This window comes from Balaenoptera acutorostrata, chromosome 7, assembly GCF_949987535.1.
Source record: "Balaenoptera acutorostrata chromosome 7, mBalAcu1.1, whole genome shotgun sequence".
In the NCBI taxonomy this organism is placed as follows: Eukaryota; Metazoa; Chordata; class Mammalia; order Artiodactyla; family Balaenopteridae; genus Balaenoptera; species Balaenoptera acutorostrata.
Window position 1 is genome coordinate 73,443,656 of NC_080070.1, and position 25,826 is coordinate 73,469,481.

Sequence of the window (25,826 nt, forward strand, 5' to 3'; positions counted from 1 at the left end):
GTTTTCTAGCCAGCAAGGCAACAGCTCAACTTTGCTGGGGGATCACCTCCAGATGTTCAACCAAAGAGAGACCCTGCCACCCCACTGAGAGTAAGCAGACAGCTTCTCCCTGCAGCTGGGGCCACTCAGCAACAGTACAAATTAGAAAAGGGTTTGCTCATACCTTCTTTGTAATGGTCACATTTGTAGTTCAAAAACACATAGAACACAACATAGTCCCAACACTGGATTTCCTAGTAAATAGTCAGAAACTTACAAATAACAGCAAGTAACTTTTCACTTTAAAAATCTGAAATACGTCAAACCTGGCAGGCAGGTTTTCTGTGACTTTTGTTTGCAGATTTTCTTGATGTTTATTGCTAATTTTTCCACTCCGGCAAATTTGACTGTTTAAATAAAAACAGCTTGAGTCAAATATCTAAAAAAAATAAGTGTAGGTTAACTCCCTCTGTGCATTTATATTTTGCAAAACGGTCTCCAGGAGATCCCATTTATTTCTTTTGTATTTTTTGAAACTTCACAAAGAGCATGTTTTATTCCATAAATGGTGAAAAAGTAGTAGTTGTTATTCACGTGGATACTGGCATTCGCCTCATAACCTGGGGAAAAAAACGTGTCAAAGCTTTGTTGCTAAGCACTAATTAAGTTTTCAGATATTTATGAAGACAAGTGAGAGAGAAACAAGGATAAATCCTAGATTTTCGACTCGTGCAACTGGGTAATGCTGTTTACTCAGATGAGAAAAATTAGGCGATCAATACATTTGGGTGCAACGGGAATAAAGGTTATCTTTGAGCTACTTAAAGTTTCTGATGCCTATTGGATATTTTAGATCTAAGTGATGACGTTAGGTAAGCAGCTGAATATGCAAGTTTGGAGCTCAGGGGAGACATTGGAATTGTTTATATGAATTCAGTTGTCATTGGAATAAAGCTGTTTGAGAGGAGAATGCAAAGTGGAAGGGTATAAAAAGTTCTAGGTGTCTTCTCTTTTCTGGAGATGACTCGGCTTTTACTTGGGCGTGAAATTCCTTCTCTGTAAAATAAGGATTTGAAGAATGATATTAGAAAATTTCCAATTCCAACATTTTATATCTATATGATCTCCACTCATAAGTCACCGTTTTGTGTCAAGAAGCATTTCTTTTACAAACCCATAAGGAATTCTGCCTTTGGAAGAGATCATTTTGCTGTCAGACCTTCTTTTCCAGTTATCACAGCATTATCCATTCTGGCACTTTTCTCCCTCGTGTTTCCTTCCGTCCAGCAGAAGTGTAGATGAAGCCAGAGGCACTGGAACAAACAGTATTGTTTCTGTGTTGTACACTGGAAATTGTTATACACACTTTCATGTATGTCACTATGTCAGTGAGGTGGTAAATACCAAATGTGATTCATGGACTAAATGATATGATTTCTGGGTACTCCGGTGACCTCAGAAATACATTAACAGATCGGATTTTCTGTTAAAGGTTTTCTGTTAAAATGTACGTGTGATTTATTCTGTAACCACTCAGCATTTTGTCAGTATTAAAGATTTTCTTTGACGTATTTGCTATCTGTAGGAAATTATATTTCAGTAAATTCACATACATCTTATCTGGTCTTTGGCTGCACCACTGTTAGTAATATCAATCTCTTACTTTCAAAGATGCTATGATTTTGCCATGTTTTCTTTTCTAAAATGCTTCATCCTGACTGCACCTGCTAATATCCTATTTCAAGTGCCACTGGATTTGGTATTTATGCAGTCATTATTGACTTTAACGAGAGAGATTTCAGTCAAATAGTGTGGATGAAAGCCTAGTTGGCGAGAATTCTAAAGAGAATGGGACAAGAGAAATGAAGACAATGAAGAGAAATAACTCAAGAAGTTTTACTGTGAAGGAAGGTACATAATGGGTTTGGGGGGGTGGTCAAGGGAGGTTTCGTTTAAAATGGATCATAAGACTGAAGGTGTCCAAGTGGAAGTACTCCAGCAGAGATGGGAAATGAGTGATGGAAGACAGAGTGGATAACTGCAGGAATGGATAGGACCCAGGGCATTAAGCTGAGGGGTTGACTAAGATAGGGCTGCAGACCTTTCTTTCACTGTAACAGGAGGAAGAGTGAGTGGGACAGCTTGGTAGCAGAATGTTGAGTTTCTCTGGTGATGCTTCTATTTGCTCACCGAAATAAGAAGCAAAGGTAGCAGGAGTGAGGAAGAGGTCTGGATATTAGAGGTTTGAGGAGAGAGGAAGTAATTTGAAATAGTCATTGAAAGAGTGGGAGAAAATTAACTAGAGAAATGTACTAGGATTTCCAGGCAGCACTGAGGGTCCGTTTGAGGGTTGTGATCGCAAATTTGAAGAAAAACACTCAGCATGACTGTAATTTGTTTATTTGTTTCCTAGCTTATTCAGCTGCTTGGGTTTGGCAGGGATTTAGTATTAACCAAGGTTAGAAGTCTTACTTATACAGTAAAATCCATATTGAAAAGGGCAGGGGAGTTGAAGATAATAAGCGAGTGATTTTTATTGATGGAGAATGGAACCTAGTCCAGCAAGGAAGGAAGTCGGGGAACGAGGGCGCGCGGTGATGGGCAGTGAGAATGTGGTAGGCTCAGTAGCTTGGAAGACCCTCCAGAGGTGAGGAATGATTGGGGTCAGAATATTCTGAGGGTGAGCCAGAAGAAAGAAATGATGTTTGAAATTGAGGTTTAGGAAGAGTGTACAGTTACCAACGAAGACCAGGTCATTGAGAGCTGAGGGGTGGAGGACCATTGGAGGTTAGGGGGTCAAGGCAGTGAGAGGCCATGCTGGAACTGAAGCTGAGGAGAGAAATAGCAACAGAAAAGTCTTTTTACTTAGCGGGTGGCATCTGTAACTTCCTCTTGGTTATTAAATACTCCCTGTAGTCAAACATCCAGAAGCTGGATAAGATGCAGAGTCACCCACAGGAAGCAGGAACTTTTGACGTGGCATTTCCTGGACACTGGTCATGTGCTCTCTGGCTGACCTTTCATGAATGGCCTTTAGTTCCTGTCCTGTGGCTACACATCCCATAGAGTTTTTTTCTTCTGCCCTCACAGAGGCTCTTATGGGCAGGATCCTTTGACCACCTTGTGGAGGTGTCCCTGACCCACCAGTATCCTTGGCCCATCAGCTCTGATGAGCTAGCTCCCGGGGACCTTTCCAGCTAAGCTTTGGTAGTGAGAGGGAGAATTTCTACAGCTCGGTAACCATCCATCCATAAGATGAATTGCAGCAGTCTTCTGGCAGATAGTCTGAGGGGCTCTTGCAGCCTCCTTCACCTGACTAATACTTCTTCTAAGTAAATCTCTTCTCCCCTCAAAATCCTCTAACCTGCTCTTGTATGTCATTCTAGGTGAGTGATGGAGGTCAAAGTTGCAGGCCTGGCTGATGACCTCTCTGTCTCTCTCTCTCTTTCTTTCTCTCTCTCTTTCTCTGTCTCTCTCTCTCTCTGAAAAGTGAGTGGGTGTTTGTCACATAATATTCTTATCCCTGGTGTCCCAGCTAAAACTGGAGCTTTTCAATTAAAACCCTGCTTGTTTTCTGTGGTGTTAGATGTTTTTTCCCCTAGCCAATTAAATGGAATTTTACAATTGTGTAGTCAGAGTTCAGGAATATTACATTGTCTCTTTCCTCCAAAATCTCAGCAGTGTTCAAGTTATTATGTATTTAAGACAAGAAGAGCTGATAAGTGTTCACGATTGGTACAAAAGTCCTGCAGATAGTTTCCTAAAAAGTACTTAAAAACCTTTAAAGCATGGTGGGATGAATGTTCTCCATATACTGAATGTCCAGGAACAATAGACGTTAGATTGTAGGCACGAAGGAAATTAATATTTAAGTTTACCATCTTCATTTTGATATGAGTTTTGATTGGTATGTATTCTCTTCGCTTGATCATGTCTAGTTTAGGATTAGTGATGTTTAGGTCTTATATGTGGTTTATCCTAAGTTATATTTTATTTCTCTAGAAGCTTATTCACAACCCAGATATATTATAAACTGTGTTACCCTCTCCAAAATCGTCTTCCAGCTTCCTCTCCCCGTCTTCCTGTGCTCAAACCCCACTGGCCTTTCAATGGCTCAAATGCACGGGGCTCCTCTTTCAGTCCACACACTGTGCCTTCTGCCAGAAGTGGTCCCTCCCCTGATTCCCTCTCCTTACACACACCCAACGACTTCTGTCCCTCCTTCATCTTTCATGTCTCAGCCTAAACATGGCCCTTCCTCAGTGAAACCTTCCTTAGTAGTCCACACTTCCCCTCCTATACCAACTAGTGTGTTTTCTTTTAACACCCTGTGTTTCTTTTTTTTTTTTTCATTTACCACACTTGAAAAGAAGAACAAATTTATGTATCTATTTGGTGCCTTTCTAACACTCTAAACTATAAGCTCCATGAGGGCAGGGCAGTGGCTGTTTTCCCAGTGCCTAGCAGGGTGTCTTGAACATAGTTGGCACTCAGTAAATATTTGTTGAACAAATGGATGAAAACTCCCAGGATAATTCTACTACAGTGAAATTGAAAGGCTTTGTCAGCATATGCAGGGCCATTTGAGGTTGTGAGGATTGGAGGAATATCTAAGAGGTTAAGACACCCTGCAAAGTTTGAGTTTTTATGTATTCTAACTCTACAGTATGTGTTTGGTTTTAAAAACATAGTTAGGTGTGAGTGGGAGGTAAATTTGAATTTTTCATAGAAAAATCTGTATTCATGATTTTTGTGGTGGTATTCTAACCGTGCTGCTCATTATAATAATTGGCGTGTTGCTTACATGGGCACTGACTCAGCAGAACATTCTAACCACTCTTGAAAACACAGTTCAAGATCTGCAGATGATCAGTCAATAGGGTCCTTGTCAAATAAAACAAAAAGCCTACACGAGATGGAATCATCGTGAGAATTGTTCCCCATATTCTGAGCTTTTATACTATGGCATTTTGCTATTGTTTAAGTTAGGTGTGTTGTCAATTATTTTTTAAAATTATAATTCATACACTTCTGAAGATTAAGTATGATTTAATTTACAAAATAAAAGGTCTAAATAATAATTTTCAAATTAAAAAGAATTCCTTGTTTCCTTCCTGTTATTTAATTTACATTTGGATATGTTTATAAAACATTTTTAGTGCTGTCAAATTTTTTTTAATTCCACATCTTTTTAAAGTTCAGGATTTCAAAATCAGTATATCCATGTTTTAGAAGTATATAGGAAGGTCTTTTATCATTTGACCATTTAGGTATAGGAAAATTAATAGGCAAGAAGAACTCTTAGCATTTGTGCTTCTGTCCTTTACAGTGGTTGCCATTTGTTGGAAAATGAGATTGTGAAAGTTTCGTTGTTTCCATAGAAAAAATTTATTATTTACTTTTTTCCAAAAGAATGATCTATCTTTAAAAACCACTGAAAGACTTCATTCCCTGTCTAGGACACCAGTACAATATGGAATTGATGGGACTGCTTCAGATTTAGTACTACTGAGGAAGTTTGTTGCGTACAAATTCATTCTGAAACGAATGTTCAGAGATTAGACATCAGAGTGTACTGAAGTAGAGTCATAAGAAATCAAAGTGTATGTTGCTGCTCTGTTACCACCAAGAACTATTGAATTTTGAACCCCTGAACACTCTCTTCTAGCTGCTTTCGAAATCTATTGAACAACTGAAGCAACCGGGCAGTCACCTCGAGGAAGCGGAGGAAGAGCTTCAGGGGGACCAGGCGATGCAGGAAGACAGAGCGCCCTCTAGTGGCAACAGCACTAGGAGTGACAGCAGTGCTTCTGTGGATGACACATTGGGACAAGTTGGGGCTGTGAAGGTCAAGGAGGAACCAGTGGACAGTGATGAAGATGCTCAGATCCAGGAAATGGAATCTGGGGAGCAGGCTGCTTTTATGCAACAGGTAATAGGCAAAGATTTAGCTCCAGGATTTGTAATTAAAGTCATTATCTGAATATGAAATGCATTGCAGGTTTTGGTAAATGGATATAATTTCCTATCTGATTATATCTCTGAATGATTTGACTTTAGTGTTTAAGGATTCTAATGCAGATATATCTTTATATAGATCTTTCTATATTCTGATCTCTATATAGATATCAAGGTTTCATTGAAACTCTACTGGTAAGGAAATACCTGTTACACTAAAATTATACTACATCAGTATCCAAGTAATAGGGTTTTAATTCATCCCAAAGCCTGCCCCACCAATTACTTCTAAGGAAAACGAACTCACTGTTGTTTTTAGTTTATCTGTTGAGATCAGTGACTGCTGGATATAGTTTCCCAGTCTGATCAATGAAACATTCTATTAGTTCTTGATTTTTTTGATATGCAGAATTCAATTTTCACATTGTTGTATATAATGTATCATACTACAGTCTTGAACCCTGTTAAAGGTAGTCAGCCCTTCCTTCCTCTCTCTTTTTTGTTAAGTGAAATGTTCTGGTTACTATGCCAGTAGTCCTAGGTTATTGTATAGATTGCAACTGAAAATTTTAGGAATAGAGGTGGTTTTAAATATATAGATGCAAAGTACAGCACAGCACTATTTTAAATATTACATTATGTCTCACCTAGTACTGCTCATTTCGTTTTTATCCTGTGTTATTTGATGACATTGTTTATTGAAAAAGATCAAATGAAGCAGATGCAAATGTTGGCAAGAAGTAATGTGCAGCATTATGGTCCAATCAGATACTGTATTGTATCTACAGTTGTGGAAAACATAGTAACGGTGTGATTATTATCTGATATGAAGTCAAAAGCATGTTTAAAAGAAGAAGGTGTATCATGTTTGATAATCATTGTCACTAGGATCTCTTTAATATAATTCCATAATGACACGGCATATACCATACTATTTTGGCAAATTAAAAAATTAGGAAAGTTAGGTTTAACAAAAGAATCTACTTGTACATAATGCACCTTCAGAAGGACTATGTCCTTTGATGTTATGAAATGCAAACAACTTTGAAGGCAACAGTAGACTGTTTATTTAAGTCAGTTCTTTGTCAGGTTCCTGCTGTTCTACAGAAAACTGATTCTATGAGGCTGAACAGGAAATGCCTTGTGGAAACAGGAAGTCCAAGTGATTCATGTACTGAGGAATGTAGGGAAAAAAAAAAACGGAGGATAGTGTTTTACTCTCTCTGTTTTTAAAGGGCACTCTATGAATTGATTTATTGTCTAAGAAAATAACACCACAAGTAGGGAAATTGTTAAGGAAGCTTTTCACTGGAACATTTCCTTCATACTCCCTTTTGATATGTTTACCTTGTTTTATAGGTTTACTTTTGTTAAGCTAGTTAAAGATTCGTTGTATTAAGACCCCTTTAATATGGATAATCCAAATTGACCTGGAATCTTTGTGAGGTTTTTTTCTATTAAAATATTTATATTTCTAAATCCGAGGCATTTTAAGGTGTAGTATCCTGTTTCAAAGGAGATATAGCAGTTTTGCCAAATGTAGACCTTGTACAACTGTATGTTACTGGCACGTGTTGTTTACATTTTGCTGTGACATTTTAAAATCTTTCTTAAAAAAGGTTACTGCTAAAGATACATTATCCTTTTTTAAAAAGTCTCCATTCAAATTAAATGAACATAAACTAGAAGTTAGAAAGTTTAAAACATTTCCATATAATGAAAGTCCTGATAATTTGACAAATAGCTGTAATAGGCAACACTTCCTACTACCAACATATTTTGGTTAGTATATTCCTTCAGATTAAAATGACTTTTTGTCAGTTGTTTTGCATTAAAAATATGACATTCCTAAGATAAAATTGTTTATTTTTCCCATCTCATAAATATACATTTTCTTTAAAGTCTTTTTTCAATCTCATAAAAAAGGGATAGTGCATCTTTTAAAATACATTTTATTTGGGGAGGAACATGTGGCTGAACAGCCTTTTGTATAATATTACTGCAAAGATATGTAATCACAAACAAAAAAAAACCTATTTTTTATAATGTCATTTGAGAGAGCTTCATCAGTACAGTTGGTGGACGTTAATTGTTTGAATTTGATAGTCTTTGAATTTAATCAAGAAAACTACCTGGAACCAGTGAAAAGGAAAGCTGGACTTAAATAATCTTAGAGCTAATTGATAAATGTCTCTTTTAAAATCTACTGTATTTATTATAATTTACACCCTTGAAGGTGATCTCTTGTTTTGTGTTGTAAATATATTGTTTGTATGTTTCTCTTCTTGCCTTCTGTTATAAGTCTCTTCCTTTCTCAAATAAAGTTTTTTTTAAAAGATCCCCTTTCATACATATGGCTTTGTGTAAACTTGATATATTTAATCGAATTTGAAGCTCATGCACTAGGTCTCATATACCAAAATATATTGCCATTCTTTGTTGAAACAAGAAAATAAAGATCTTTCGAGCAGTTACTTCTAATGCCATTAAAAATAATAAATTCAACAATAGTGACTTTAACCTGTTTACATCAGCCATTACCACATAGCAAACACATGTAAAATTTGTTGCAGTTTTATTTTCCCCGCGTGGCCTTTTTCGTATGTTATCATCTTTGATGTCAACTTCTAAATATAAAATTTTATATAAATAGATATCAGTTCCTAACTTTGCTCAACTTAAAAAATTATTTTTAAAAAGGTTAATATAATCCCTTGAATATATCAAGCACTCAATAAAATATTTAAATGAATAATTTTCTGTGTATCATAATAGTTATATCTATTACAGTAAGGACCTGACCTACAAGTATAAAGTGACAGTACATAAATTTAAAGAGAAAAGAGTAATTAAATGACCTCCCCTTATATGGAAACAATTATTATAATAGTAGTGTGAAGAACAAGGAGCCTGACTCAAGTGAAGGGAACCAGACCACATACATCCAAGGGTTCCTTTTCCTTTTCTGGTCAGTTGCAAGCAAAACTTACTAGTCAGTACTTCATAATGTGTTACTGTGTATGTGGTTCAATAGGTTAAAAATATTTGTTTTATATTCTTTGATTCTCTTTAAACTTCAATAGTGTCACATGAGGTAAAGCTACTCTAATTCTGGAGCTAATATCATTGAGTATTATGAAATGGATTATCATTGCATAATGCTATAAACTAGATAATTTGGTCAGAATTGTGGAAATACCATTGATGCTAGTCATAATTTCCTGAAAATTGTCTTTGGACTATAAAATTACAAAATTAACTTGGTACTAGAGATCCTCAAAAAAGAGTTGGAAGAATCAATTAGATAATGATTTTATACTGTGTATCTGATTTACGAAATGTACAGGGACTGATAACTGCATCAATATTAGAAACTTCTTCTTCAGGAAAATAGTTTTTGCCAGGACCTGCGGTGAATAACCATTAGATTTCCTCTTCTGATAGTCTAGAGCTGCCTTCTCCCTGGTGAAGGTGGCTGCTGAAATGGAGACTGCTACTTTTCATAGTTCTAAGAAAGACAGTTTTTAAGAAATTTTTATGTTGTTTCATACTTCTTTTTTTCTAAAGTATGTTAAAAAGGAATTCAGACACTAAACATTTTCTTGAAGCCTAGTACTCAACGGATATATAGGAGGACAACAGCATTTTTTTTAATTTGGCATTCCTTTGTGATTTTTTTCCACTAATGGACATATACAATTGTGGGTGTGTAATTATGGGTGAACAATGATAAATAATCCAGGTGTACAAATTATAAGCATTTATAATCAGGGACTTAGAGATACTAGAGAAGGAGTTTGAGAGGTAGATTACCATTCCCTTTATTATTGGTCATTCCTCCAACTGGATTTTAGAGGGAAAGTAAGGGGTGGGTGTGTGCAGGCAATCAAAGAACTCAGGCAAATGAAGCAGGATATTGGGAATATGACTTTACAGAACTAATCTATCTAGGTTTTAAAAGGTCTCTATTCTCATTTAAAGTAACTTCTTTAAGGCTTATAAACTGTAGGGTTTAGACAATGCAACTTTGGGGGACCATCTTGATTTACAAAAAGACTTAACTATTGCAAATATATAATGTACTAGGTATTGTTATAAGCACTTTACATCTTTTAAAGCATTAGTCCTCACAACAACCTTACAAGGTGGATATTATTGTCCCATTGTAGAAATGAGGGCACTGGGGCCCAGAGAAGTCAAATCAGGTCAAGATCACCCAGTTAGTGACAGTCTAGCTCCAATTTGAACCCAGACATTCCCGCACCAGCCCTTGTTCTCAGCCTCTACCCCTGAGCTGTATTTGTGCAACAGTTCTTCTTACATGTCCAAGTTTATTAAATCATTAGCACTTTATTCTCTCTCTCTCTCGCTCGCTCTCTCGCTCTCTCGCTCTCTTTGTCTTTGCCCATCAGAATTTCCAAACTGTTTTGAATCCATTTTCTCTTTCAGTCATTGCTGTAAGTTAGGAGATCAGGACTCTTTTTTTATTCTAAATCACAGATGAGCAATCTAATTCTTGTACATTATGTTCAACTATTAGAATCATGAAAATTTGTGAGCCTCTTTTTCTCTGACCAGAGCCAGTCCTGAGATGGGGTGACACAGCGACTGCATTTGGAATTAACTTTTTGGGGGAGTGAAAGAGACAAGATTTCAACCATCTCACAGCTCTCCCTTGCCACTTCTTACCTTTATTCCCCAGCGAAGGGGAGGAGACTTCAATTTCTAAGCAGTCAGGACACTGCCTTTAAAAACTTTTTTGACGTATCAAGGATGCACTTGATAGTCACTTTGACATAATATAGTCTGTATATAGTGTTGTAAAAAAAAAAAAAACAAGGATGTTTGTCTTGAGTTCTAGACCTCCTAAGTGGTTTTCCTATTGAAAGGTGCATAAAAATTGTCTTGAGGGAAGATGTTGACAATTGAGATTCCTGACCACACCCTGCAGAGGTTCTGATCCTGTTGTACTGACTAGGAGCCCAGGAATCTACATTTTTCAAGCCCTTTGGGAGAGTCTGATTCAGAAACAGTGCTCTGGAGATGGCCAGGGGCCCTAAACCACTTCTTAAAATATGTCTTGATTTTTAATAGCTTTTACCTAAGATTCTTGGATTCTCTGATTCATTGTTTTCATAATAGACTGTCTTGTATTTCTTGTATATTGTTCTATTTCACCTGCATGTTAATTATAGGTCAAGTATAGTTGTAGTATAACTATCGGTTACTGTATTTACTGCTATTACTTCTTTGATAGTGTTTGTCCGTTTTGCTTCTCTCCTCTAATAGAATAATTTCCTAGTCTATTATGGAGTTTGCCAAGACCTGGCAAATTATTTTTCCTCAGAATTTCTGAGCTATTGTGGTATGTTGTTTTTTGTTTTTGTGTTTTTTATTGAGATAAAACTCATATAACATAAAATGCACCATTTTATCCATTTTAAAGTGTACAATTCAGCGGTTTTTAGTATATTCACGATGATGCGCAGCCATCACTCCTTCCTAATTCCAGAACATTTTCATCAACTCAAAGAAATTCTGTACCAGTTAAGTGGACACCCTTCATCCCCCACTCCTCCAACCCCTGGCAACCACTAATCTACTTTATGTTCCTATGGATTTTCCTTTTGTGGACATTTTCATATAAATGAAATCATACATTATGTGGCCTTTTGTGTGTCTGTGTCTGGCTTCTTTGACTTTGCATAATATTTTCAGGTTCCTCCACAGTACAGCGTGTATTAGTACTTCTTTCTTATGACTGGATAATATTCTGTTGTATGAATATACTATGTTTTGTTTATCCGTTCATCAGTTGATGGGCATTTGGGTGGTTTTCACTTTTTGTATGAGTAATGCTGCTCTGAAAATTCGTGTACAGATTTTTGTTTTAACATGTTTTCAGTGTTTTGGGGTATATAGCTAGGAGTGGAATTGCTGGGTTATATGGTAATTCTGTTTAAGTTTTGAGGAACTGCTAAATTGTTTTCCAGGGTGGCTGAACTATTTTATATTCCCACTAGCAATCTATGAGGCGTTCCAGTTTCTCCACATCTTCTCTAACACTTGTTATTTTCCTTTTTTTTTTTCTTAAATTGTTGCCATCCTAGTGCATGTGAAATGATAATTGTTGTTTTGATTTCTGTTTCGCTAATGACTAATGATGTTGAACATTTTTTTCATTCATTTATTGGATATTTGCTGATATTTGCTTATCTTCTTTAGAGAACTGTCTATTCAGGTCTCTTGCCCATTTTTTAATTGGCTTGTTTATCTTTTTTACTGTTGAGTTGTAAGAGATTTTAAATATATTCTGGATACTAGACCATTATCAGCTATATGAGTTGCAAGTATCTTCTCCCATTCCGTGGGTTGTCTTTTCATCTTCTTGATAGTGTCCTTTGATGCACAAACATTTTTAATTTTGTTGAAGTCTATTCATCTATTTTTTCTTTTGTTATGAACATGTTGCTTAATCCAATGTCACAGAGATTTGCACCTGTGTTTCCTTCCAAGTATTTTATAATTTTATAACTTACTTTTAGGTCTTTGATCTGTTTTGAGTTATGCACATTTTAAAATATTCTTCCATGCTTTTGTGTTATTTTTAAAGAGATAAGAACTTACTGATTAATGAACTCCACTTGCTCATCCATCATCTTCATTTTCCTCATTCCTAGTTGATTTTGGTCTTGCTTTTCCACCATTCCTGGTGTTGTCTCTTGTTGCCTTCTAGCTTTTGATGGTGCTTCTTTTTTTTTTTCTTCTCAATTAAATGCTACAATCTTGATGTTTAATATAGCTAATATAAACTGAGGAAAATATTAAGTTTATTTTTCTGTTAAGAAATGCTTTTTTATTTTTCCTGGTGATCTTTAAAAGCTAAAATCAAAGTTATTTTTCTTCATTTATGTGGCTTTAAAATTCTGCCCAGGTTACTCATTTTTACTTATGTCTACGTTGCACTTAAATTGTATGTTGAAGTTATTATGTTCAAGTCTTTGATCTTTGTTCCTCTGTTGACAGAATTTCTGCAAAGAACTGTGTATTTGTACTTCCAAACTGGTAGCCACATGTAGCTAGTGAGAATTTAAAATGTGACTGGTACAAATTGAGATATGCTTTAGTGTAAAATAAACACCAGATTTCAAAGACATAGTGTAGAAATATATTAATACTTAAGTAATGATGACATGTATTCTTACATATTAAAAGATAGTATATTTTAAATATATTAGGTTATATAACATTATTAAAATTAATCTTGCTTTGTTTTACCTCTTTAATGTGGCTATTAGAAAATTTAAGATTATATATTTAGCTTACATTTGTGGCTCACATTACATTAATGTTGTACAACACTGCTTTTAGATCATCTTTCTCTCATGTTAATAGACAGATCTCACTACATCATTTCAGAAATAGGTAGGCTATAAAATCTGAACGATGAGTATTCGCTCTTGCCAGTATCTTTCTGTTGCTGTAATTTAGTCTAACATAAAGGTATAAAATGTTGTGTTAGAAGAGATCTGTGGCATGTTAATCGTTTAAGGGCTTAAAGATCTCTTTCTTTTTTTACCTTAAAGACAACTCAAAGTCTATCACGTGTTTTATTAATACTGTCAGTCTTAAAGACAGTACACTCATTGCTCCACTCTCATCTCAAAGTTAGTAAAAGTTCATCCTCTGTAAAATGTGCTGTTTTTTCTCACTCTTCCACTTCTGTCTTTGGAACCACCATTTAGACTCTGGGATGGATTATCCCGAAGTCACCTTTGATCATCTCCTCTTCTTTATCTCTTATAAGCAGTTGGTATTCCTATTTCTGATTTCCAGCCATCATATCTCTTCACTCTCTCTTTGGCTCTGCTTTCCCTAGTCACTAACATAATTAATATTAAAACAATTTTTTTTTTATCATTGCAAGAGCTTCCTTCCACATCAGTGTCCTCTTTACACTAATTCAGTTAACTTACTGTGAAATTCCACTACCACTTTCCCATTCTCTGTGGCAGAACATACAGTAATATCTTCCTAATATCTTTATCTAAATGTTATCATCGAACTTCAGTCCTCATAATTCGACCTTTATATTCTGACCAGGCACTTATCCCTCCCAATCTAACTTAATCACTTTCCATGCAAAGCAAATTTCCAACTTGGGATTCCAATTGCATGAGTTTCATCAAGCTTTTTTCACTATCTGGAAAGCGCTTAACTTCCTTTTTCAAACCTTTCTCTGCTTTCTCCTTTATGCCACCTCTGATTTCCCTAACCCGCCTGAATTATTCAGTCAACTTAGAATCACTTCCGTACAATTTACCATGTAGTTTTTTCTTTCATTATTACCTTTTGCCTTTTGAAGCTAGGGAAAATATCAGGGTTCCTGGAACCACACAAGGAACCTATGAAGTTCTCAATTAAATGCCATTTGAATGACTTTTGTTTTACATTTCTCTTATTCAGATTCCTTAATGGCTAAAGGACATTTTCTTCCCTATTATGATTACAGGTTCACTTTTGTTTTCTAATGTGAAATGTAGACTCATTTTTTACTTGTTGGACTATTTCTTGTGCTGAATGTCTCCATTAGTAACATTTTCTTTAAGGTGGCTCTAGTAATAATCGTTACTGTTTAATTTTCATTTTCACCTAGGGGTAAATGATGGAAATTTTTTTCTTGATGAATTTATTATTTGATATTACTCAGAACTTACTAATTGATTTTTCATAATTTGTATTCTATATTAATCATTATTCTGTTATAATATCTGACACACATTTTAGATAAAAATACAATATCTCAATTTTCATGGGCTCTTTATAATACAGGCATATGAGAGATATTGTGGCTTCAATTCCAGACCACTGCTATAAAGCAAGTATCACAATAAAGTGAGTCACATGAATTTTTTGGTTTCCCAGTGCATGTAAAATTATGTTTACACTATAGTCTATTAAGTGTGCAATAGCATTATGTCAAAAAAATGTACTTAATTTAAAAATAAAGCTGTCAAAAAAAATGGCGCCAGTAGACTTGCTAGAGGCACAGTTGCCACAAACCTTCAATCTGTAAAAAAATACAGTATCTTCGAAGTGCAGTAAAGTGAAGCACAATAAAACGAGGTATACCTGCATTAATTTTTCTATATCCATGTAATCTATATAATTTTTGAAAGTTGGAGCTTGGAAAGAAAACAAAATGATTCGTACTAATCTTAGAGAGTAAATCAACCTCATCTTTATGCATATTTAATTAAGGAAAACTATTTCTGAACCTGGAAATTATGTGTTGTTTTGACTATGTATACAAAAAACTTGAACAGTGGCATTTCTCATTGTCTTTGAGATCCATGTGTGAAATTGCATTATAGGTGTAACTGCCTAGTGGTGACAATGCTGATTCTGTAGACTGACTGAAGGAGTTCCAACTCTCACTTCATCTACCAGCAACTCCACCTCCAAATTACTTAGTTTTGCCAAGCCTCAGTTTACTGGTTTGTTAAACGTGATTAACAATTGTAATATTTATTAGGGTGTTATGAGGCTTAAATGGGTTAGTCTGTGTAAATACCAATGTGTGCTAGCAAAATTGAAGCAGAGTAAAAATTAGCAAAAGCTAGTAAAATCACTATTAATAACATGACTAAGAACTTCTTGGAACTTTAGTTACTTTCTTCTCCTTGGTTGGAACCTACCTCACACTCAGTTTCACTTTTTAATAATGTATAACTTTCTCTTCAGTAAATAAAAAACCAGAGAACAATAACTTCCCCACCTTTTCCATGTCCCAGCACACTCAGAAAAAGGCAATAAATATACAGCGTAGGTCCCTGCAGGAGGCGGCTTGGATTGCCCCTCCCTGTCCCAAGGACTGCGAGTAAACAGTCCAGAATTTAATTGATTGAACTGCAACCCTTTCATGACTCGTCAGGCAATACCCAGGTTGGATTGTTCTTTGGGAGACCCTGTGAGTACATGACTTCTTCCTCTCATCCCCTTTCAATCTATCTCCTTTTATCTCCCGTAAAAAGAACCCCAGATTTTTTTCTTCAGATTTCAACGAAGGAGTCATCAAATTTAAATCAACTCTAGGTATAAATGATCCACATGATCTTCGTGCCAAAGAGTGTATTAAGATAATATATTGATCAAGGGAGGGTCTTCGGATAAGCTGTCTATGCCCAGCTCTCCTCTACCGTTAATTCCCACCCCATTATCAGCACCAGGAAACAAAACTCTGAAAGTCTGCCTTGCCAGTAGCCTACAGGACAGATTCTCTTCTCACATTTGCATTGGGCTGTGTCTTTTTCGAGGCAGCATGAAATAAACGAGAGTAGTGAAATTTCTGTGTCTTTGCTTTTTAACAAAATGATCTGAGAACATTTTCCTTTGGTGTGGGAAGGGGGCAAGAGGGGGTTTCTATTGTCTCCAGTTTGCTGAATGCTAAATTCATTCCATCTTGGGACAAGAAATCCTGCAATGATTTCTTCATCTTAAGTGAATTGCTTCCTGACTTTGAATAGTCATTAGTCCTCTCTATTACTTTCATTTAACATGATAAAGATGACTTAACAGTATATTTTTTTGTAGCTTAGATATGTTTTGGTCATGATGGTGGTGCTAACAAATCCCTTTTTTTCTTTATACTTTATGAATTAAAGTAAATGTAACATTTAGTTTTCTGGTGCATATTTTAAATGATTTGATTTTTATTTTATTTCTTGAATGGCCTGACAAACTCGTGAAAATATCCAACTTGATTCCTTTATTTTGTATTTTCTTTACCTCATACACATTTTAAGTATTTTTATATATCTTACAGCCTTATATATGTACAGTGGTTAGTTGTACTTCAATATAATACTTTTTTCTTTAATTTTTGAATTCTATTTTATTTATTTTTTATACAGCAGGTTCTTATTAGTTATCTGTTTTAGACATATCAGTGCATACATGTCAATCCCAAACTCTCAGTTCATCCCACCACCACCACCCCCCTGCCCCTTTCCCCCCTTGGTGTCCATACGTTTGTCCTCTAAATCTGTGTCTCAATTTCTGCCCTGCAAACCAGTTCATCTGTACCATTTTTCTAGGTTCCACATTTATGCATTAATATACGATACTTGTTTTTCTCTTTCTGACTTACTTCACTCTGTATTCCAGTCTCTCAATCCATCCACATCTCTGCAAATGACCCAATTTCGTTCCTTTTTATGGCTGAGTAATATTCCATTGTATATATATATATATACCACATCTTCTTTATCCATTTTTCTATTGATGGGCATTTAGGTTGCTTTCATGACCTGGCTATTGTAAATAGTGCTGCAATGAACATTGGGGTGCATGTGTCTTTTTGAATTATGGTTTTCTCTGGGTATATGCCCAATAGTGGGATTGCTGGGTCATATGGTAATTCTATTTTTAGTTTTTTAAGGACCCTCCATACTGTTCTCCATAATGGCTGCATCAATTTACATTCCCACCAACAGTGCAAGAGGGTTCCCTTTTCTCCACACTGTCTCCAGCATTTGTTTTTTGTAGATTTTCTGATGATGTCCATTCTAATTGGTGTGAGGTGATACCTCATTGTAGTTTTGATTTGCATTTCTCTAATGATTAGTGATGTTGAGCAGCTTTTCATGTGTTTCTTGGCCATCTGTATGTCTTCTTTGGAGAAATGTCTGTTTAGGTCTTCTGCCCATTTTTGGATTGGGTTGTTTGTTTTTTTAATATTGAGCTGCATGAGCTGTTTATATATTTTTGAGATTAATCCTTTTTCCGTTGATTTGTTTGCAAATATTTTCTCCCATTCTGAGGGTTGTCTTTTCGTCTTGTTTAGAGTTTCCTGTGTTGTGCAAAAGCTTTTAAGTTTCGTTAGGTCCCATTTGTTTATTTTTGTTTTTATTTCCATTTCTCTAGGAGGTGGATCCAAAAAGATCTTGCTGTGATTTATGTCAAAGAGTGTTCTTCCTATATTTTCCTCTAAGAGTTTTATAGTGTCCGGTCTTACATTTAGGTGTTGAATCCATTTTGAGTTTATTTTTGTGTATGGTGTTAGGGAGTGTTCTAATTTCATTCTTTTACATGTAGCTGTCCAGTTGTCCCAGCACCACTTATTGAAGAGACTGTCTTTTCTCCATTGTATATCCTTGCCTCCTGTGTCATAGATCAATATAATACTCTTTTAGATAGGGAAGCAGATTTAAAAAGCTGAGGTTTCCCCCCCCCCACCCCCCCCCAGAAAGAGGCTTTCCTGGAGATTTAAAAAATGTTCCATTTCTAAAGGTCTGGATTTTTTTCCATCATAATTTGGATTAAATTTTTGAAATGAGATTTTACTTTGGTTACTTTAACTGCCTAAACCATATTGGTTTTTTAATCTACTTTTTTTGAAGTATAATTTACGTACAAAAATCTACTTATATATGTACATTTGATGAATTTTGACAAATGTGTACACCATGATCTAGGTATAGAATATTTATAGCACACTAAAGAGTTCTCTCTTGCTCCTTTTTACTCAACCCTCCACCCCAACTCTCCACTCAGCCACAAGCAATCCTTCATCTGTTCTCTGTCACTGTGCATTAATTTTGATTTTTCTAGCATTTCATATAAATGAATTATATAAAAAGAGTCTGTGATATTTTCAATTTTTTTTTTTTCAGTCAGAAAATGCTTCTGACATCCATCCATGTGTGTATCAGTAATACGGTCTTTTTTTAATCTCTGAGTAGTGTTCCATTGTATGGACATGACATGATTTGTTCATTAATTGACAGAAATTTAGTTATTTCCAGGTATAGACAATTATAAATAAAGCTGCTATGAATATTATATTCAAGGTTTGATAGACAGTTGCTTTATTTCTTTTGGGTAAATACCTAGGAGTAGAATTACTGATTTGTATGTTATAAGTATATGTTTAGCTTTATAAAAAACTGCCAAAGAATTTTTTGATGGGGTATTTTACAGTGTCATCAGCTATGTGTGAGAGTTCCTCTTGCCAACACTTGGTATTGTCAGATATTTTTTTTAACTTTATATATTCTAGTGGATGTGTAGTGTATTCTCACTGTGGTTTTAATTTGTGTTTCCCTGATGTCTAATGATGTTGACCATCTTTTCATGTGTTTATTGGCCATTTGCAGAGCTTCTTCGGTAAACTGTCGATTCAGCTATGTTGCATGTTTTTTGCTTGGAGCATCTGTCTTTTTGTTATTGGGTATGGGAGTAACATATATTCAGGATACAATCCATTTATAGATGTATATGTTGCAAATATTTTCACCTAAACCTACAGCTTGTCTTGTATTTTGAAGAGTAGAGTGTTTTAATTTTGATATGTCCCATTCTGTCAATTTTTTCTTCTATGGTTAGTGCTTTATGTCCTATCCGAGAAAGATTTGCTTTTATATTTTCTCCTTCTAGTTTAGTTTTTACATATAGGGCAAAGAGACATTTTGAGCCATACAACTTTGTGTATGAACTAAAGAAAGGTTGAGATTCATTATATTACATAGGTAACCAAAGTTTTCAGCACCAGTTTTTGTAAGGATTATCATGTTCCTTTGAATTATTCTCGTGCCTTTGTTAGAAATCAGTTGAACATATATATGTGAGCAAACTTCTGAACTCTTTCCTTTATTCCACTGATCTATATGTCTAACTCTACACCAAGGTCACAGAATCTGGATTAATGTTGCTTTACAGCAAGTCTTGAAATCAGATAGTGTATTTTTCTTCTGCTTGTTTTTAAGATTTTCTTGTTATCCCTGGTTTTCCACAACTTGATTATAATTTGCCTCAATGCTGTTTTCTTTGTTTGCATCCTGCTTTTGTTCACTGAGCTTCTTGTATCTGTGGATTTGCATTTTTTTTTAATTTTGGAAAATATCAGGCATTATTTTTTATAATATTATTTTCACTCACTTTCTTTTGGGACTCCAGTTACACCCGGGATAGACTGCTTGACACTGTCTCACAAGTCTCTAAGTCTCGGTACATTTTTTCTTATTCTTCATTCTCTCTGTATTTGTTTGTGTAGTTTCTGTTGCTGTACTCATCTTTTCTTCCTGGTAAATAAACTTCTTTTAGTCACACCCAATAAATTGTTCATTTAAGACATTGCATTTTTCGGATCTAGAAGTTTCATTTGGTGCTTGTATATATTTTCCATTTACCTCCTCATTATATTTATGTTTTCTTTTAAATCCTTGAGCATATTTATATGTGTTTGTTTTAAAGTCTGTTTCTGCTCATTCTATTCTCTGCCATTTCTGTGTCTGCTACTACTGCTTAATTTTTCTCTTGAATATTGTTCATGTCATCCTACTCCATTTACTGTGTAGTAAATTTTCATTAGATGTCTGATAATTTAAATTTGTCTTTCTTTAAACAATATTGATCACTTAAACCTTTTCAAGACTCGTTTTTAAGTTTTGTTGGAGCAGGTCTATAGTAGCCTTGACTCTAATCCTGGTTTTTCTCTCTCACTAATTGGTGAACTCTGGGCCTCTAGTGAACAGTCCTAGATGTTTACAGGGATGAATGACCCTAGGGAGTTATCAATCTTAGCCTAGGGCCCTGGGGCAGGGATGAGGATGGAAAAGGGAGGATGGGACTCAGTAAAGGTATGAAGAGATAAATACAACTATCCTGGGGAGGGGGAAAGAGCTGCTTTAGCTCACTCTTAGGCCTTGGCTTCACTTTAGAAGCTGGTCACTTACTGGCTTCTATCAAGTCAGTTCTTCTGTGTGGCTTGACTATTTTCTCTTAAGCTTTGAATTTCTTGAATTTTGGCTATCTTTACACTCAATTCTTAATTTTGAAGGCATACATGGGGGAACAATTGTTAATAATTTCTTATCGATTTCTGGCATATATACACGAACATAGTTTGAATGGGCATTGCTAACCCATGTATATTAGATGAGTTTTGGCATCCTACAGTTATATAGAATAAGCCAAGTAAAAAATAATAATACCAACTAATTTTCAAAAACCTTTCAAACCTCAGTTTAAAGAGTTAGTTCCACCCCTCTCACCCTCCCTCACTCCCTCCCTCCTTTCTTTCTTCCTCCTTGCCTCCCTTTCCCCAACTGACCCCCCCTTTCTTTTTTTTTTTGCATAATCTTGATCCCAATAAATTGAGTGTGTTTTTGTAGTTAAAGATTATACTATAATCTTATTAGATCATTGTCTTGAACAAAAGCCTAGAACTCAATGGCAAACTTAGAGAAAATTGTGGTATTGGGTGAGAAATTGTGGGAAGCATGGAAGAAGAGTTTTCTGAAGAGATTCCAAAGGCTCTATTCCTTTTTCAATAGATCTCCTAATTTCAGTTGTGTAATGGGGAGGGAGGATATAAAATTGGTGGAAAATGAGCAATAGATTTAATTTTAACTCTGATTCAGAAGTATTGAGGTTTTGATTTAATTTTGTGTAGAAATGTGTCCTTAAAGCAATCAGAATATTGGCTAAAGTAAAAATGTTGGTAAACCTTAGGGGGGTTTCTTTTTCATTCTTTTTAATTACCATGGGTTTTTCGATAGCTCCTAAAGTGAATTAGGAAGTTCTTAGGCATTTGGCGTTAAAGTCCAGGCCCAGGGAGTTTATGTGGATATGCAACTTCTGATTCTTGGATGGTGTGTTGATACTGTATATTTTTTAATGGTTACATTTTCCTTGACTAGTATAAAAGATTTACTGTTACAGTTTGTGTGTGGCCAGGCCATGGCATATGGGAAAGCTGTTTCCTGCTATTTAATTTAATTAGCCAAATCACGTGCCAGCCTTCGGGCATGTCACTCTGGACCTCTGAGGCTCTTTGTCTGTCAAAGAGATGGACAATATCTTGGCTTTGTTTGGTTGCTCCGCATGCTGCAGATAAAACCACTGAAATTCTGACTGTTTGTTTAACCAAATCTTTGCATTTTTACCATTTGGCTTTGATTTTCTTTTTAAAAAAAATGATGACATTTTGGCCTTGGGAAGGTGAAAAAAAATATTGAGGATACGAAGAAGAGCTGCTGCTCTTCGTGGTTTAATATTGGGTTGAGAATGTTATCATTTTCTAATCAGAAATTTTTAGTTAGTTTGTCACTACCTTGTTAGTAGAAACTCAAGACAATTATTATTGAATTATTTTAACCCTAACTTGGCTGACAAACTGTGATTTTAAATCAAGCTTTTTTTCCCTTTTTTTGTTCATGAATATATTTAATGTGACTTTTTTTCATCTTGCAAAATCTCTAAATCTTTCATTGTGAATTTGTTGTTGAATAAGAAAATATTTCATTTGATATTTTGAACGAGAATATTTTAGTTTAGTTTTGGTTTCACGGAAAGGACAGTGGTTAAAACATTCAATTACTTCAAGACTTGTTCCCAATATTTTAGTCTTTCTTTCAAGGTCAAAGATATTTTTAATTTTTTTAATTGATGCATTCAAATTTTAACAATTATCTTTAATTATATTTAAGTCACTATTCCTAATATTTTTCAAGCTTTAAAATTAGTGAAGAATATTTGAAAAGAAACAGAAGAATAAAAATTATATTCTGCAACTGATTTGCAATGAGGACTTTTGCCTAAATTCCCAGCTGAATTAACAGCAACTTCCATGAGTCAAAGTGACTTGAACAAGGTAATAAACACATCTGAATATCCACATTTTAAAATTAGGTGTCCCGGATTTGAGATTCTTAATTAATTTATATACATGCACAGTTCAGAACTTCAAGAGGATTTGCATGCTTAATAATGCACTGAGAGAGTTCAATTCAATTACACTGAGCATTTAGTCAGGGTGTACTACTATCCTAGGTGTTCCTCTGACATCGCTTGGCCTTTGGAGCAATGCTTAGGATGTATACTGAATACATGACAGTCAGTCTCTAAGGAAATATCTTTGTTCTAAAGCTAATAGATCTATTACATTTGAGTAGATGAGGAATTTTTGAGAAAGTTTATTGCAGATTTCACTTTGATAGAATTTGCAAATAAGATCTTTACCTTTGATCATTTTTTAATTAAAAAAAAGTTAAGTGGTAAAGAAAAAGGGAATTAAAACCTAAATAGGTAAATCCTCTTAACCAACATGATTCTTACAACATAATTTACATTTACAATACAGACATTTGTAATGGCCTCATAGTTAATATGGGCCCCATATTATGAGCTACATAGATTTTGAATTTTGTTTAAGGGCAAGAAAACTTCAACAACAAAGTGAAAGCTGTGCTTTTTATCTTCTAATGCTTTTCATGATCAGTTCTTCAATGTAATTGTACTTAAATATTCAATATTGTATCTATTTTCAGATTCATTATTATATTCTATTGTTCCTTATGTATGACTAATTTTTCACTTAATTTTCTTTTAAATCTATGTTAAGAGTGTGATTTTTCTGAGGCCACGCACACACACCACCACACATTGATTTTAGAATGAAGTAGTATCCATTCAAGAGAATCCACATTGCTGGTAACTTTTTAAGAATGAATATATTTTTAGTATCAAGAAACACTCGTATTCTCTACAGAAAATAAACTTATGGCAGAAATACAGTCATTTTTCATAAAGCTCTGTTTTTCAGTATTGATGTTTTGTTGAAAATGTTATAGACTATAACATGATTGAGGTTTGAGATGAAATTAGCAATGAGGTGACAGTTAACTCAGAAATAGAGATCTTTTTAAGATTTTCTAAGGAAAGAGTATTTGTTATTAACTTAAACAAAGACTCTTGAATATAGGTACAACCTGGTACAACTTGGTTTCATCTAGAAAATGTAACCCTTGTAAAATTCTGGTATTTTTTACAAAAAAACCCTGAATAACCACGGTGAAAGTAATTATGAGATTTCAAATAGATATTTTTTCTGTCTTTATTCCTGTCCTGCCCCTAGGTTTGTCAGAACCTTTTTTTTTTTTTTTAGATTCCATATATATGTGTTAGCATACAGTAAGAAATCACATTTTTAATTGTTATATTTCAACTCTATTTGTTACAAGGTATAGTTATCAAAATTTGAGCCAAGATATGGGGGTTGAGTTTTCTAAGTGTAATTAAGTATAAGTATATGTAAATATGCTTCCATTTACGGAACTTTTTTATTGTGGTAAAAAAAAACAACATAAAATTTAACCTCTTAACCATTTTTAAGTGTGCAGTACAGTAGTGTTAATGATATGCACATTGTTGTACAACAGCTCTCTAGAGTTTTTTATGCTTCAAAATTGAAACTCTATACCCATTGAAGAACTCTCCAGCTTCCCCTACCCACTAGCCCCTGACAACCACACTCTACTTTGTTTCTATGAGTTTGACTATTTCAGATGCCGCATATACGGTATCACACAGTATTTATCTTTTGTGACTGGCTTATTTTACTTAGCATAATGTCCTCAAGGTTCATCCATACTGTAGCATGTGGCAGAATTTCCATCTTTTTTAGGGTTTAATAATATTCCATTGCATTTTTTTTTTCTTTATGCATTCATTCATTTGTGGCCATTTAGGGTGCTTCCACCTCTCGGCTATTGTGAAAAATGCTGCAGTGAACATGCAGTTGTCTCTTTGAGATCCTATTTCCGGTTCTTTGGGATATCTACCAAGAAGTGGTATTGCTGGATCACATCATGATTACTCTTTTTTTTTTTTTTTTTTTTTGAGGAAAGTTCATATTGTTTTCCATAGGGGATGCAATATTTTACATTTCTACATATAGTGCACCAGGGTTCTAATTTCTCCACATCCTTGTCAGCATTTGTTACTTTATGTTTGTTTGTTTGTTTTGATAGTGGCCGTTTTGTTGGGTATGAGGTGATGTCTCATGTAGCTTTGATTTGCATTACCCTTTTGATAGAAATGTTGAGCATCTTTTCATATGCTTCTTGACCATTTGTATATTTCTTTGGAGATATGTCTATTCAAGTCCTTTGCCAATTTTTTAATCAGGTTGTTTTATTGTTGTTGAGTTGTAGGAGTTCTTCATATATTTTAGATGTTAATGCCTTGTTGGATATATGATTTGCAAATATTTTCTCCCATAGATTGCCTTTTCATTCTGTTGATTATTTCCTTTGCTGCATAGAAGTTTTTAAGTTTGATATAGTCCAATATGAGTATTTTTTACATTTATTGCCTGTGATTGTGGAACTTTTAAATTTTTTTTCAAGTTTTATTTACTCTAAAATAAGAGAGTAGCAATAACTCACTCATGTAGATCAGAAAAGCAATTGTGATCAATTTTATTGCCAACTAAGAACTTTCATCAAAGCTATAATGAGTTACTGAAAGCACCTTGATTAACACAGCAACTGATACTTTTTAGGTGATTTAAAGGCATCTTTTGAGCTATGTACTAATAATTGTGTTTTTTCTTTGAGTAAGTTATCCAATTTTTAAATAATGCCTTTCTTAATTTTAAAGATAAGATCAAGGTCCTAAAAGCTGATATGGATTGGTTATTCTTCATTGGTCTTGGGAATTTTATTTCCTACCCCAAAGGACAGTTGGCATATAAAGTAATCTGACACATAAATACATATATGGATACATATTAACATATGTATGTATATATTTATGTGTGTGTGTGTGTCTGTATATGTATGCGTATATATGTAACCCAGCCTGACATATAAAGATAAAAAATATTTAAACTTTTATTGACAGCTATCAGGCAGATAGACCATGTTGAATGTCCATTTTATTTTTAAAATTTCTCTTTTCTTTTTTCTTTTATTTTCATATGATTTCCTTCAAAGTTCTTTTTTCTTCTTTTTTTTTAAAAGGCTGTTGAATGTTTAAATATAATAAAAAAGGTCAAGTGAATACTGATTTACTATTTTTGAAACAGAATTGACAAATAGATTTTC

General features: G+C 34.6%; 1 protein-coding gene across 11 annotated transcripts in view; it reads left to right on the forward strand.

Moving 5' to 3' along the window:
* The window catches only part of HDAC9 (histone deacetylase 9), a 572,450-nt gene that overhangs the window by 180,402 nt on the left and 366,222 nt on the right, over positions 1-25,826 (forward strand). For 2 of the 11 annotated variants that reach the window (XM_057549727.1, XM_057549728.1), the window contains one exon: positions 5,648-8,416. In XM_057549727.1, the coding sequence (XP_057405710.1) occupies positions 5,648-5,962 (315 nt within the window). In that variant the 3' untranslated portion in view covers positions 5,963-8,416. Of the gene's footprint in view, positions 1-9; positions 91-5,647; positions 8,417-25,826 lie in introns of those variants that run through there. The other 9 variants (XM_057549721.1, XM_057549724.1, XM_057549725.1 and 6 more) reach the window with 6 other exon arrangements.